The following is a 15,741-nucleotide window of genomic DNA, read 5'->3' on the forward strand; positions in this document are numbered from 1 at the left end:
GATATACGTCCTGCCGAGTTATTGGCCTCACTGGAATGAAATATTTTGAGTATTTTTTAATAATAATGTCACTCCAGTGTTTTACTTTTATTTCTCTGCTTGCAAACGTTAATATGATAAAAACGTTATACGTTATATATTTCTATCTCCATCCCTAAAAAGATAAATGAATAGATATATTTTGTAAATTAATATTTATATATTTTTTTAAAATATATTTATAATATATTCACATGTATTAAATATAAATATGGATCTAAGTATATAATAATTTTGGTCCTTCACTATATGAAAAGAAAATGAATATATTTCACGAATCCTTTTTTTCGTTCATTTCAAATACATGACGTTTAATAATAGGTTTATTATATAAATATAAAATAACATTGAAATACTAATCAAAGAACTGGGTAATGATAATGGTAAAATGCGATGGGTTGGTGGTTGGTATCATTGCTTTGAACTGGGTGCATCATGGATTTTTGTAATAATTAGAGATGTGTTTATATGTTGTATGTGTAAGGTTGTAATGTAAGTATATTCATTGCTAAAAATAAAAGGAAACCTTTCGAAAAACGGAAATATTCATGCAAAATACTCTATATATATAATTATAAACTGACTGAGTGAGTTGTTGTAAAAAAAAATCATAAAATCAATGTTAAAAAGGACCTCATTTATTCATTTCCTTCCATGAATGAACCTCAAAAACCGATTCATTCTATTATATTTCTTATTTAAGAATTGATTTCAAGGAAAAAGTTCTTTGATATCACTAAGAGAAAATGACATTGACATAGAATGACTAATAATATTATTATTTTAAAAAGGAACCAAAAAATTGACGAAAAATAGAAATGTATTTTTTGTTTGGGTGTATGTAGAGAAAAAATCTATTCATCATAATTATTTCTTAGTCTTTATTAACTCCAGCCATGGGTCTAGCCGTGGCCAATCCTATTTGCGAAAGACGAATATCCAGAGGTTGCCGGTCATCATAGAGTGTAGGAGCTTGCAAAATGATTCCAGCTGTTCCAACTAAGACCGCTACGGTAAATATCCAAAGGAATAAGCGATCTAGAACCATAGCCACGTATTTCCAATCCTCAATGACCTACAAATAAATTTAAAAAAATAAATAAATAAGTATTTGGGTTTATGAATTACTTAGGTACCATCTAAAGGAAAATGTAAAATATTTTACATCTTAAGATCAGTTAACGAATGACATAAGGAAATGTTAAATCGATAAATTGAAGAAACAGATTTTTAAATATCTTATTCGCCAGACTTGAACTCAATCTCACGTTACTCTTCCGATAATTTCTTTCCGTTCATTCATTCAACTTTGTTAAACAAAACGCGACCACGTGATCAATATTTGGCTAAATTAATTTTGTTATAAAAATATTTTTCTATACTAAAAGTCTGTTAGGAGGATCAACAAATGACGTCATTTAATCATTTGTCGTACGCAGTTTTTTGCCAAACTAACTTTCATGAATTTATGTAATTGCTTTCTTTAGAAATAGAGTAATTCATGATTTTCTTGGTACATCAAGCGGAGAAAAATATTCCCGTAGACAAACAATCTGGGCAAAATTGATCATGTAGTAGTCGTTTCGCTACTTTTTTTTTTAAATCTTGGGAAGGAGTATCTTTTTTGGAAAACAACTTTAAAAGTAAGTAGAAAAAAACTTTTTTAAGGCGTTCAAAAATGAACAGAAAGTATTTTCTTTTATATATTCAATATTTATGCCTGGTATAGTCAAACAAAGTAAATTTCTCATTGTTTTATTGAAAGAAATTCAATTCATATACCCTTTTGTACTTAAAGCTTGTATACTTTCGACCTAAAAAAACCCAACTGACAGATAACAGTAAAAAACTATAATGAAATTTTAATATTGCATAATTGTCGGAAGAAAAGACGTGTCAATTTGCAATATACATGAGCAAAGTTAATATATTGACTAATAGCGGTAACACACGTAATTGCATGGAGTATTAGCTGTCAACGAACAAACAAACTTTGATTTCTAGAAGATAATTGTAGCTATTTATAGCTAGGATAGCTAGGATTGAATAATATTTTTTTTTTAAACAAATATAATACTAAACGATAATTGGAATCTAACACATCGTTAAATAAGTCCCGAGGCTAACTAAGTAAAACTCAATATTTTTAGCAAAATTCAACTTTATTCATTTACATAGTCTCCTTCAAGCATGATAAAATTTGTATTTTTATTTTATAAAAATTTGTGTGCTTTTTGACATATTTTTGACATAATGCGTCGAAACAGCTCAAAATAACACTCTGAGTCCTTGATACGTTGCGGTTTTTGGTTGACTCTGAGCTAACGCAGCATCGACTTTGAGATTACCTTTTTCATACACATTTTTTCATGCATAATAGTAAACAAACTATCATTTAATATCTTTAGGATGTCAGCTATTTTGTGCACCTTCATTTTACGATCAGACATAAACATTTTGTAAACTTTTTGTATGTTTTCAGGAACAACTTCAGAATTTGTGCAACAAGAGCATTCAGCATCATCGGTGTCTGTTGGCCACATTTAAACTCAGTATATCAACGTTCCACAGTAGCTTTCGATGGACAGTTCGGATAATACTTATCATGCCAGTCTTTTCCGTTGCGGTATTTTTTCCCATCTAGAAGCAGTGATATATGAATAAACGTAATTGGTTTGAATCTATTTCTTTACAACCACCATAAGTAGTGTCACTTCAAGCACTGTAACTTGTAAGCAAATAGTGCGACTGTTATAAAAGTTTAATATATTTCGTTGGAAGGCTAGTTCTACGTAAAAAAATATAGATTTGGCAATTGTGGCCCCATCTGTAAGAAAACCTTGGGACTTATTGAACGATGTAATATAATAATAAGTTCTAGCCAGACCCCTTCTTCTTTAAGCTTAAGCTATCTTGTCTTTTACAACGCCCACTTTGGACAACAAAACACAAATATAGTGGATTTTCGTTTTAATTGTTTTAAATAATTTTCCCAATTTGACTCTTGTATGGTATTAAGCAGTTGTCTCTACCTAATATGAAATCAACTAAAGTATGAGATAGAGTATTTATTCGTATATTAATTTATGTCAATCATGGATCTTCGTTTAGAATTCGTGTCATTTGATACTCAGTGCTATAAGATTATCAAATAATGTTAAATAATAATCAATAACTATTTTCTAAATGATCTTTAATAGTTGCCAACAAAAAAATTCCAGAAGACTAGCCACCATTTGTTTTTTAATTTTTCCTTTTCTTTTTGACAGTGGAGGTTAAGTGTTGATCAAAAAGTTATTCATATTAAGAACAGTTGGAAGGACATATATACTAACTACGCCATTTAAGCTGTTGTAACTAACATAAAAGATAGATCAGGACCAGTTCTAGGACTGATAAATTTTATTTGGACCGAACTGATATGACTGAAGTCTTTTTAGGTTTTTAACAGGTCCAACAATACATATTATTCCTTACATTCTGTAAAAAGTTTGTTGAATCAAATAAATGAAAATCTGAAATAGCCTTTTTTTATATTAATAAAAGTATCAAAAGAATAGAAATGAAATCATATCTTTATTATGTTCATCAAGTTTTGTTCCCCGGAGGTGTAAAACCGATAAATCCCGAGAAAAGGGATCATGAAAGAAAAATCATAATATGAATTTAATGTAAAGACAAGCAATTTTATGAATATATGTTTAAATTAAATTTTTTTAACTAAATAGATAAATAATCATTTCGTGTTTTTGAACTTTTACATTATGTAATTTTTTTTACTGCTTTATTATGTATTTTTTTTCATTTTTCCGAATACGTTTTTGTAGTTTTTGTAGGTAATAAAGTTCTTCAATGCAACTATCTAGCTCATAAGAAACAGAGGAATATTAAGATTAATGGCACATGATAAAAGGATCTTCTCAAAAAAAACTATTTTTCTTTGAAACTTTTTTTTTCTTTTATTTAAATACCTGCATGTGCCTAAAAGGCATTATTAAGTCAACAAAGATTTACCTTCTTTTTCGTAAAGACAAAAGGTTTCATTTCTAATTTATTTTTAATTACATTTTGCGTTGATCCATAACCGGTTCAAGTTTTTTTTTTTTTTTTTTTGTATTAAAACTGACTTTTGAGTATTCCTGTTAATTTTTTTAATATTGAATTATTTATATATATTTAGCCAATTTTTGATTTGTTATTACTAATTTTTGTAAAATAGTTTGTAAACAAATGTTTACAACTCCTGCAGGATCACCCAATGCTAAGGGATCCAACCAAAATTGTTGATGCTTTTGAGTAATTCTACTCCTTTGACTTTTCTCCTTTAGCATTGACACCTTCTGACACAGTAAAGCGGTTTTTTTCCGAATTTGGTCATGGATACGGCTGGGTTGGCCTCCAAAGAGTGTATGGAACTTGGGGGGGGGGGTGAAGGATCTTCTCTGAAATACTATTTCTTATGGTTTTAATAAGAAAATTGATATAATATCGTCAATTTCACGCAAGTTCAAAATTTTAGACTCTGCATTTAATTAATCTAAACAAGAATCAACCGTCAATTACTCTAAGGCAGGATTTCTGGTCATATTCATACCGATAAAAAACGTGTCCCTTTTAAAGTCAATAATTATAATCATTGTGATGAACGTCCTGCCGTGTTATTGACCTCCTTGCTCAACGGAATCGAATCATTTCGACTATTTTGTCTAGGGCAATGATGAATGGATTTCCAAAGAAGGTCTCCATAGCACCACTAGATACCTAAGAGCTGGGATAAGGAAGTCTTTCCCGACTTTATTTATTGGGACTGCCAAAAAGGTAGTGGGGCGTTTCCAGGAATGTTGAGAAAGTATGATCCAATCTAATGGGGATTTTATTAAGTTATGTTTTCATACATAGCCTAAATTAATTTATATTTAAATAATAAAAAAAGTAAATCATTTTATATTTAGTTAATATAGTTAAAAATAATTAATGAGTATAGAACATTTTATTAATAACATAGTGAGTTATAATCTAATAAGCTATTCAATTTTTGAAGATTATTTTATTAAATTTCTTACTAAATATTAAAAACTAAATTGACAAAATCAATAGAAAAAAAAACCTTCCTTTAGTTAATTTAAAAAAATTGAAATGTAAGGTCTATTCTATAACGTCAGCACGGATGAAAAGCACTTGGCGAAAAAGTTAAAAAGATATTAGTTGCTATGTAAGTTCCTCGATTTTTCCGTGGCTACATACATTTTTATTTTTATTTCTGTAGTTTTTTCATGACTAAATATGACATTGAATAATAGTTAAACCCTACAAACTTGATTTAAAAAAACAACTTTAAAGGCCAAACCTGCAGTGTTTAATGTAATGCAAAAAAATTTATAGGACATTTTCGTGTTCTACGGCTTAAATAACAATAATTAATGTGGGGTTCAGCATGCAGGCGCTCTATTTTTCATTTTTCATTTTGTTACATAGCGTAATGGAAAAATTCTGGAAATAATGTTCGAATTTAAAAACTTTTAACTAAGATTGTCATAAATACATAATTTAACAGTAAAATTACTTTGATCTATGTATTTTTTAAAATAAATATTAATTGAATATTTAAAATATAGTTAAATATTTGTACTATATAAGTCTCAAGAATTTAATTTTCAAGTATATATAAATCTTCAAAGAGTAAATAAATTTTTTTCATCATGCGTGAAAGAAAAAAATTCTCTTTTACAATGTGGACGTATTTATGCTTGAATATTTATTTTTTCATACAATAAGAAACTAGAACGGGCACTTGGAAGTGCCAAAATCTCTGCCTAAAGTCATCTTCCCTACAAATTAACATTAGTTTCTGCTATATGTTAGTAATAAAAAGTTTGCAATGTTGAAATTTTTTGTCTATCTAAAAAAAAACAATTATTTGAGTGATGTACAGGGGGTGGACTGGAGGGAGTGTACCCCCCCCCCTCCCCAAATTATTTATTTATTTTTTACTAGTAACTTTTTTCGTCATTCGAATAAATTATGCAGCAGAGCAAAATCATTAATATATATACATTTTTTTTTACAAAATTTAATTTTTTTTCGAGTAATTATGAATTTTTATACTTATTTAGAAATAATGATTTTTTATTTGTTTTAAAAAGATTAAAAAAAAATATTTTGTTTAAATTGTTTTTCCAAAAATTCAATTTTCTATAAAAATCTCTGGATTTTGAAAAAATTTCCCAAAAATTTTAAATTTAAATTTCAATATTAAAATATTTTAATACAAAACATTAAATTTTAAATTAAAAAAGAAGTTAATTTTCTCTGAATAGCTAAAGATTATTGGAGTATTTTTTTCCAAAAATTAAAATTTTTGTGAATAGCTATGAATTTATAAAACTTTTGGATTTTTTTTTCAAAAAACAAGCCCCTTGTAAAATATAATCTTCCGGACACTATTGATGTCTTTCTCAATATTTGCTGAAGTTATGATCGATTATGCGATTTAAATGTTCTGTGTGACCTTGGCGTCTAAAAAGGTGATAACCTCTAACATAAATAATCTTCCTTCCAAGTTAACCAAAATCGGTCAGCAACTTTTTCCTGAAATCCTGCTTACAAATAGAAAAACAAACAGAAGCGAATGCATAGCCTCCTTTCAACTTTGTTTCCGGACGGAAATATAATTTGAGATTCAATAAATACAAAACGCCGGTATGTTATAAAAAAAATCAAACATTTATGTGATCTCCAATTATAACTAGTGTTGGATCCGAGTAAAACAACTATACAAACATAAGTCTTCTTGGTCCAATTCTGGTTAATTTTGTCAGTCAATCCTATGGACCGATCTTCATCGGTCTTTTAGTACTACGCCATTTCAACTATGATCATAAATCCTAACATTGCAACTAAATTTATATCAACTTCATGACTTGTAATTTTGCTGCAAATATTTTTTATCCTTGGAATTTTTTATGAATAGTTATAGATTTATCCTGTATCATGTCGTAGAAGATATAACTTATAGCTGAGATTCATTCTATCCAATTACTCTTAGTATTTAAAATAATTTAAATTTATGAAGAGTCTGAGGATTAGGATATTATCCTAAATTTATGTGATTCTTAGGTTAGAATAAAATCATTATAATATTATCTAAATATAAAATAAACTAATAAAATTAATTTAAAATCATTTGATATGTAATCCCGTTAAATATCAGAGCTCATTGAAACTTTTCATAAAACTAATCTGAAAATAATTAAGAGGATGTAAAAATATATCATCCTTATCTACATATTTTATTAATCAACACAAGAACGATTAGGACATTTGACGCCTCACACTCAAATGCAGAAAAAAAACCCACTTATTATTAGCACCTTCTAATTATATTGACGTATCCCCTATGTTTACAGTAGATTAATATTGTGCCATCTTTATTTAGGATCGTGGTACATCCGCTGAGATACGTGCCTTTTTCAAAGATGATGTGTGAGAGCATATATAAATTAAGGGAAGATTTATTATGGGGGCTTGTAAGAGCAGCATACGTTACAACAACCCCCTGGGGCTTTGGTTCAACAAACATAGAAGGTATGGGGAAGGTGCTGAATCTCTCATGGTTAAAACAACTCATCATAGGAGGAAGATTTGCTCAGTATACAGCTCTATCATTGAGAATGTCCTCCCTTTAATAGGTACAAATGAGCCACTTAATTATAATCCTCGACTGAACAGTATGAGTGAGTTCCTTAGTAATGCAGGGTTTACTTCTGCAAGCCAAGGAATAACTTCCTTTCTCCCATAGAACAAGGCGGTTGTTCTTTGTACGAGATTTCAAAAGTAATTATCTCAGTCCTCCAATCCATGTATTCATTCCATTAGAAGTTGTTCTTACTAAAGTGATAAGGCAATCTTCAACTGTTAATATTACTTGTGAAGAGAAGTACACTTCATCGATCACAAGGCGAAGGTTTGAACGGCTTGTTATTAGCAATGGCATGGAACATGCAGATCCAAACGTCATTTTGAAGATCCCATTCACTGAGAAACATCAAAAATGGCTGAGTTACAGACTAGGGTTCCTCTGTACTTTTACAAACAAGTCCCGGGAAGATCCTAAGGAGATAAATGTTATTTTTGCCAAAAAGAATTGGAGACGTCTTTTCATATGTTCTACCAATATTTAAAAATTAACCCAATCCTTAGGATTGTGGAGGAAGAAGTCTGGATACACTTTAATGTGAGATACAGTCCCTCATATTGGCTCATTGTAACATCCTCATAATATAAGGATCTCCAAAATACAATGTATGCAAGTACCAAGATCTCCCTTCATGGCTCCATGATTACGTCTCTAAGGCAATATTTATCAACAATTTTTATATAAAAGATTTTGAGTATAAACATATCTCCATTTTAAAAGATTTTGTGATCTCATACAGGACCACCAGTAGAGAATAACTTAAGGACAGACAGTCCTAAGGATAAAGTAAGGACCGACTCAAAACTACTAGGTTATTCTATGTGAAGTGTACACGCTATTACAACATCATCGTCATTGATTTTGATCATTATTCTTTAGGGTACTTAAACCAAAAAAAAAAACTATCGGACAATGTAACTTGTGAGAGTACGAGCCCCGTGGCCCGTTTAGGAGTCCCTTTTCTAAGGATCCCGAATTTTAGTGGGACATATCTCAGCTGAGAGTCTACTGATTTCAAAAGTAGTTACTTTAAAATACTCATAAGATGACCAAGTGATTAAATTTAAATTATATTACAAAACATCATTTGTGCTAAAAATACATTGAAAAAAATCATTGCGCAATATTTAGTATGACACAAATTTTCTCAAAAAATTTGTGTCCTACTAATGGAATCAATATGTACAAAAAAAATGTCTTTTTGCACATACATGTACGTATAAAAGTATTTTTCTCGCATGGACATACTTAAAAATTGACCTTTTCTCAAAATACAAATTCATTTTGTATATGTTTGTGAACATTTAAAAACAAAGCCCATTAATTATAAGTATACACATGTAAATAATGACTTAATGTTTTTTTATACTACAAACATACTATTTAAGGAGTTCTCATTAACACCAGCTGTTTTTGAGACTTTTATTATGTTGTTTGTTTTGTATTCTTAGTAAGAAATAATATGTAATATATTTAATCTCCTTTTTTTAGTAGATAATAGTTTAGTTTGTTATGTGGTGTATCTTTTAAAATTAAAGTAACATGAATGGCAGTCATAATTGCAAAGTGTTTCACCATAAATCTTCATAAAAAATTCGGGAAATAGCCTCTGCAAAGATGTTTTCTGGAAAGTTTCCTAGAACCGTTATGTGAATATAAGTATAAAAAGAGAGTTTGTGTGTCCACACCATTTATCCGAGGAGGCTAAAATTTTGTATGGACACCCCCTCTGAACCTGCCCAGGCATAGATGGAGTTTACGATTTTTTTCTTTAAAGTCTTTTAAAAAAAATATAAAAAAGAATGACATTTTCTAATTTTATTCAAAATCAAAACGTCAATTTTGAATTTTTAAGAAGAAAAACCACAAAACAATCCATTTTGGACTTAAAATTAAATTTTCTCTGTCTTATTAAGTATTTGCGATTTCCAGAATATTTAATTAAATATTTTTTGGAATATTTGCATAAACAAATCAGTTATCAAGTGTTATTTCTTCAACAACATTATTCTCCATTCCTTTTTTTTTCTAAGTAGGAAAAAAATCTTGGTAGGTTTGAGTTCCTCCTCTCTACAATTCCAATAAATACTATTTTTTTAGCAAAATAAATGTAGGAAAGTTTTTGGAATTTTATTCGCGAATTTTGATTTAGCAATTTTTTGACAGGAATATTAGATGGACTTCTCACCTAGACAATTTCTTTTGATGCTTGTTGAATTCAAAATAGAACGTTTATTATTATGCTCTCCCGCACGGAGGGGTGTCTAAAAATTGAAAATAAATAATTCTGACCATATTCAATGTGAATTCCCGCTCGCTCCAATGTCCGAGAAACACCGCATAATCCTTTGTTAATATATGTATCCTTTAATTGCATACAGTCACTTTTTAGTACATAACGGCTTATGCATGACAGGAAATTTTACTGCAAAGAGATTTTGCCACATTACATATTAACCGTCTTTTTATATTATTAGTTCAAACTTTCACTTTCATCTTGCTACATAATTTGTTTGAATGACCTTTTTTTCGAAAATAAATCCTTATAAAAATTTTCTACTCACCGAAATTTGTTTTTAGGATGTAACAAAAAATCCTTTATTTCCTTGGTGCTACAGACGGCAATACCAAGGGTTATTGAAGCCCTTGCTAATATATTTCATATTGAAAGATTATATTGATCTATGAAATAGTGATCGTTTCTTGATAAAGTGGAATCTGAAATATCCTGTACTGTCTCCCTCACACTAATCCTAAAAAAATCTTTAAATTGGTAACCTGTCACACGTCAACTGGATGACATCAATAAATGTATGACCCCAATCGACAAATATGTTTACGGGAAAAATACCTAGAACCCGGGTTATGATGGATAAATACCGAACGAACTGACTCTATCAATTTGATAACTGATATGACATATTGTTTTACTTTTGAAAACGGCCCCACATAGTTTGACCGGGCCAACCCAACTATTAACTACGTTATAAATTAAAATGTCACTCAAAGTACGTAGTTTAACGCCCCGGTTGTTCCTAGAGAAGTAAATTTACTTTATGTATTTGGACTTCCAAGCAGATTCTAAGGTGAGATTGAGTAAATGTAATACTAAAATATGTACTCATACATAATCAGTGCAACTCCATCTGAGGAAGGTAAATTATTCTGATACTGGTTACTTTTATAGTTTTAATGCCTTATGACAGGAAAAAATGAGTAACAATTAAATATGGAATAAGTACTTTGCTTCTGTGTTTTCTGTATGTTTTCACTTTATAAACGTTCTCCCATATATTGGAGAAACCTAGTTTTGCCTTAATAATTTTTATTTATGTTAATCCCAATTTTATATCGCTTATGTAGAATTTCTTGAAAAAAATTGAGATTTTTTTTGTTCGAAAAATTAATCATGGATTTCTGGGAGTCAGGCTGCGAAGTTGGTGCCTGAATAAAAATCACCACATTACTTGCCATTATTATGCACTTACTATTAATAAAACATATAATTATGTGAACAAAGCCTCCACGTGAAGTCTCTTTTAAAATGGAGCTCAACTCCCTTCAGGATTGATTCTCAATTAAATAACCTGTAAGGCTCCCAGTTAAAGTTATATAATTCTTCAGTGCTTTTTTTTTGGTAGAGTCAGAAAAATTATACTGAGACCACTCCGGCTACAAAATATTATTATGATTTATGTAAATAAAACTTATTTATAATCTAACTCTTAGATTGAGTGTTCGTAAAATGTTTTCCTAAATGGTTATAAGTTTTACATATTAAGTACCATTAATTTATGAAACTTGAAATTTAATTCTTTCTTAAGTTTACATCACAAATTTCGAACGTTCTCTATGCTCTATACAATCACAATTCCAGAACTTCTTTAAAGTCTAAATTCTTATGTTTGGTAGAGCATAGCTACAATCCATGCTAGTTCATTACTTAGCCATTGTGAATAGTCAATGTCATCAGAGTAAAGAGTAATGTTGCATTAATTTGGTTACGAGTACATATATTTTGTTCTGAAACTTATGAATGTATTGCATTTGTTGTTTATCTGATTAAATATCTTATATTTTAAATATTTACTTTATATCTGGCATAGTTATTTAGTACATAACACCAATAACTACCTATAGCTAGAAATTAGATCTAAATTTATAGCCTGTAGACTCAAATGACTTATAAACTATAAAATATATTATAATTTTTTTTTGTTGGAGTCTGTGACATTCAAAATACTTGAGTTACTGACTAACTCCACTACCATTATTTTAGGGGTAGTATACATTATATTTCTCACCTTTGTACTTTCTTCAAGGCGTTTTTTCTGCTCTGCTATAAGCATAACACCAGAGAGAGCCTTGCTAACCTCTGGACAAACATCACTAATTCGATTGTTCGTCTTGTTTAAATGATTATTATTGTTGTTGGAGGAGGAGTGCTTCCAATTTTCTCCCATTTCCGAGTCAGCAGTTGGAGATCCTGCTGATTTAAAATTATTCATCCTATCAAAACTATTGAACTTTATACGCTGTTGATTATTTGATCGAAGAGGTAAATGGTCTGCGGATTGACCATGAAGACGGCAACTACCGTTCAACGGTAGTCCTTGTAATTCGTTTTGATCATCATGAAAACTTCTAGAGGATTTAAAGCTATGATGAGACATCGAGGACTTGGCTCTGGGTGGGAGCTCCACAAAAGGGGGTATGATATCGTCAAAGGAGGATGACGTTTTGTTAAACTGCTGAAAGACGTTGCCTCGGTTAATGGCATTATTCGTTGTTGTTGTTGTAAGGTAGCCACCTCCGCCACCACTGGAGTTTGGGATGTAGGGAGGGTCTCTTAGCTCCAGGCCGTTGCATGTTCGTACGAGTATTCGATTATGTGTTTGTGGAGGGGATGTAATGCTAGAAAAAGAAAGAAAGATAATGTAATCAAACAGTTAATCTTATAAAAAAGTTATGATTTTTTTTTTGCTCTAAGGAATTGTGTGACTGTTTTGCAGATACTAATAAAATATGAATGATTTTCTACATTTAAGACTTATATTATTGAAAAAATATATTTGGGAAAAACACCTGGTTTATGTGATTTCTTCATGAAGATTATCACTATGAAAATTGATTTTTTCCTAAAAATTTTTGAGCCCTAAGTTGTCAAATTACTCAAATTGAGGATTCAAAACTCATATATCAAATTTCATAGCTTTTGCTCTATAGGTTGGAGGGAGATACAGATGGCAGCATTTTATAGATTGGTAGTATATGTTTTACAGTAGTGGTTCAATTATGGTACAAAATACATCTGTATTGGTAATTTAAGATAGACGTAACGAGATTCGTACAATTTTTATCATTTAGTCACTTGGATTTTTGGCTTGAATCATTTCTATGTCAAAAATACTATTAAAATATTCTGAAATTGAAATATTCATACCCTAATTTGAATTTCAATATTTATATACGAGCTAAGAATCAATTTATAGTAAAGACAATACTTAATATGATTTACCCACTTCTGAAATAAAAAGTTGGTCACTACATATAGCATAGGTGTACACTATACACATTTTTGTGTATTTGATATTTCTCTACTGCTTTAAGATCTAAGAAGCTTAGAAATCATTTTTTAAGGTATTGAATCATGTCCTATACCCTGCTTCATAGTCCTTAAAATTTTTCCAAAATGGCATATTTTTTGTATAGTTTTTAAACAAAAAGAATAGATAAAACTTAAAATTGAATGCCAAAATAAACATAAAAATAAAAAATGACTATTTTCGAATAATAATTTATATATATACATTATAATTCTTGACTATCAGGATTGCCCAAATTAATGATGGTAAAGAAAAATATTTAGGTGAGCGGTTGGCAGTTCTAAAAATATTTATTTATCAATGGTATTTTCTCTTATATTTACCCATTTTTCGGGGAGAAAATATTAATGTGCAGTTCTAAAAATGTTTATTTATCAATGTTATTTTCTGTTATATTTACCCATTTTTCGGGGATAAAATATTAATGTTTTGAAAGATTATGCTTTCAACTCAGTTTCTTATTTTCGGATATCAAAAAGTACTTTACAAACCTTTCAGTATTATAATCTTCAAACATCAACCACGTGTAATAATACCAGGATAAATTAATTTAGAAGCATTAAAGTAATCATTTTGAGGTTTGAAGATTATAATACTTAAAGGCTTATAAAATAAATAGCGTGTACACGTATAATGGTTGTAGTAAGCATATTCATTTATGGAATTAATGGTGTTGTGTCGGTCACTATTTATTCGGTCCAGTCATTAATAGTCGTAGTATCAGTCCATGGAACTGCCAGAACTTAAAAAAAAAAAAAAAAAAAAAAAGAATCGAGTGATGTAGTCAAGGACCAAATTTGATAAGTTTTTAGGGCACTAATATGCAGTACTGAACTGAAATGCAATCTTTCGTCCTAAATACATACCAACAGTTTTACAAGCTATAAAAAAATAACAGTACTGGTGTTAAAAAATGAATTACGGTTAAGTTTTTGTGATTTTTTTAATAGTCTGTTCTTTAATAGATAGTCGTGGTGTTTTCAATGATGGATTCCTTCCAACTTTTGCTATTATTTTTTTAATGGTATAATCAAATGATAATATATTTATTTAAATATTGTTTTAAATTATTTCCTTCCTAATGCTACAATTAATGTTGAAAATCTTTCTCATTGTAGTAGTAGTATATTTTCTTCCTCCAGAATAAGTGGTAGCTGATGTGAACTTGGGTATTTATTCAGTTGTAACATATATTCCTCCCCATCCACCCGTACTCTCCGAAATGCCCAACCTTACTAATTATTGAACAATGTTTATACTTAACTCATTTAAATCAACAGATCTTGATTTAAAACAGAGGATCGTTTTTATGTCATGAAATATATTTACTATGCAGGGAACCAAAACTTGCAGTAGTATTCATACTATTGCTGAATAAGTGTTTTCGGGGGGTTTGTATGGAGCTGTAATGTATTTCTTGATGTTGTAGGTAGTCTGGATGGAGATACTGACAGTATTAGCATTCTTGAAAGAGGCACGGGTACGGAGGAGATTGCGAACGTATCACCTTTTTTGTTATTCCTCCATCATGTCCACACTTAAACTTTGTCGGACTGAATGGGTACAATTGTTCCCAATTTATTATTAAAGTATGTCTTACTTTTTTTCAAGACATCTGAGACCTCTAAGATTTCTTGCTATCTCTACATTTTTTAATTAAAATATGCAAATATCTGGTAAGTTACGGAGACTAGACTGTTTTAAAATTTATACCCACAGCTTTGGTTTCTGAATGTTCGTCACAAATACAAATAACGCAGGTTTTCCTGGTCTTACGACGATTCTGTTTCTGATCTCAGCAAATATGACAATTGCCAACAATTGGCTTAGCTCCACGATTTCCATAGAGTACTTTTGACTTAGCTGTTGCCCCTTCTGGCGGTATGATAGTGTGCTGATATAAGACCATTTCCACAGCAAATTGAAAATAACAGTTTCTCATACACATCCGGTTACTACAACAATTTTACATAGCGCAATGTATAGCTGATTTTGAAGATCCTTTAGGAACTTTCTCCGTTAGTCTTTTTTCTTAAGCCCTGGGGGTTCCCCCCTGTAAATTTCGATCATGTTACAGAAAAATGTCAAAACCCAACTCATTGTACGGTGTACTCGCCCGGTATTTTGTCTATTGTGTCCAAACCGCTTATGGGTTTGTTATAATACATGATAATCTTTGGCTTTCTTGATTGTGTGGTATCAACTTCTCCAGTTATTTATATTCATGATAAAAGAACAACAGATTTGTACAAATAAACAAACAATTTCCTTTTATGGTAGGAAAAATTGGTTAAGGAAACTACCCTTTCTTTTATTGATTGCAAATTACATGGTAGGAATCTTCTTGTTATAACTGTTCCAACTAAAGTAGTATACCAGCTGTTCAATACTTTAGTCAGC

The 15,741-nt window shown here is 30.1% G+C and overlaps 1 protein-coding gene across 2 annotated transcripts in view; it reads right to left on the bottom strand.

The window, feature by feature from the left end:
- Positions 1-289: 289 nt before the first annotated feature.
- The window catches only part of LOC121121574 (acetylcholine receptor subunit alpha-like), a 199,869-nt gene continuing 184,417 nt past the window's right edge, over positions 290-15,741 (bottom strand). For both annotated transcript variants that reach the window (XM_040716538.2, XM_071889852.1), the window contains exons 9-10: positions 12,040-12,649; positions 290-1,114 (exon numbers count right to left, since the gene is read on the bottom strand). In XM_040716538.2, coding sequence (XP_040572472.1) covers positions 914-1,114; positions 12,040-12,649 — 811 coding nt within the window. In that variant the 3' untranslated portion in view covers positions 290-913. The remainder of the gene's footprint in view (positions 1,115-12,039; positions 12,650-15,741) is intronic.

Source organism: Lepeophtheirus salmonis, chromosome 7, assembly GCF_016086655.4.
Source record: "Lepeophtheirus salmonis chromosome 7, UVic_Lsal_1.4, whole genome shotgun sequence".
Classification (NCBI taxonomy): Eukaryota; Metazoa; Arthropoda; class Copepoda; order Siphonostomatoida; family Caligidae; genus Lepeophtheirus; species Lepeophtheirus salmonis.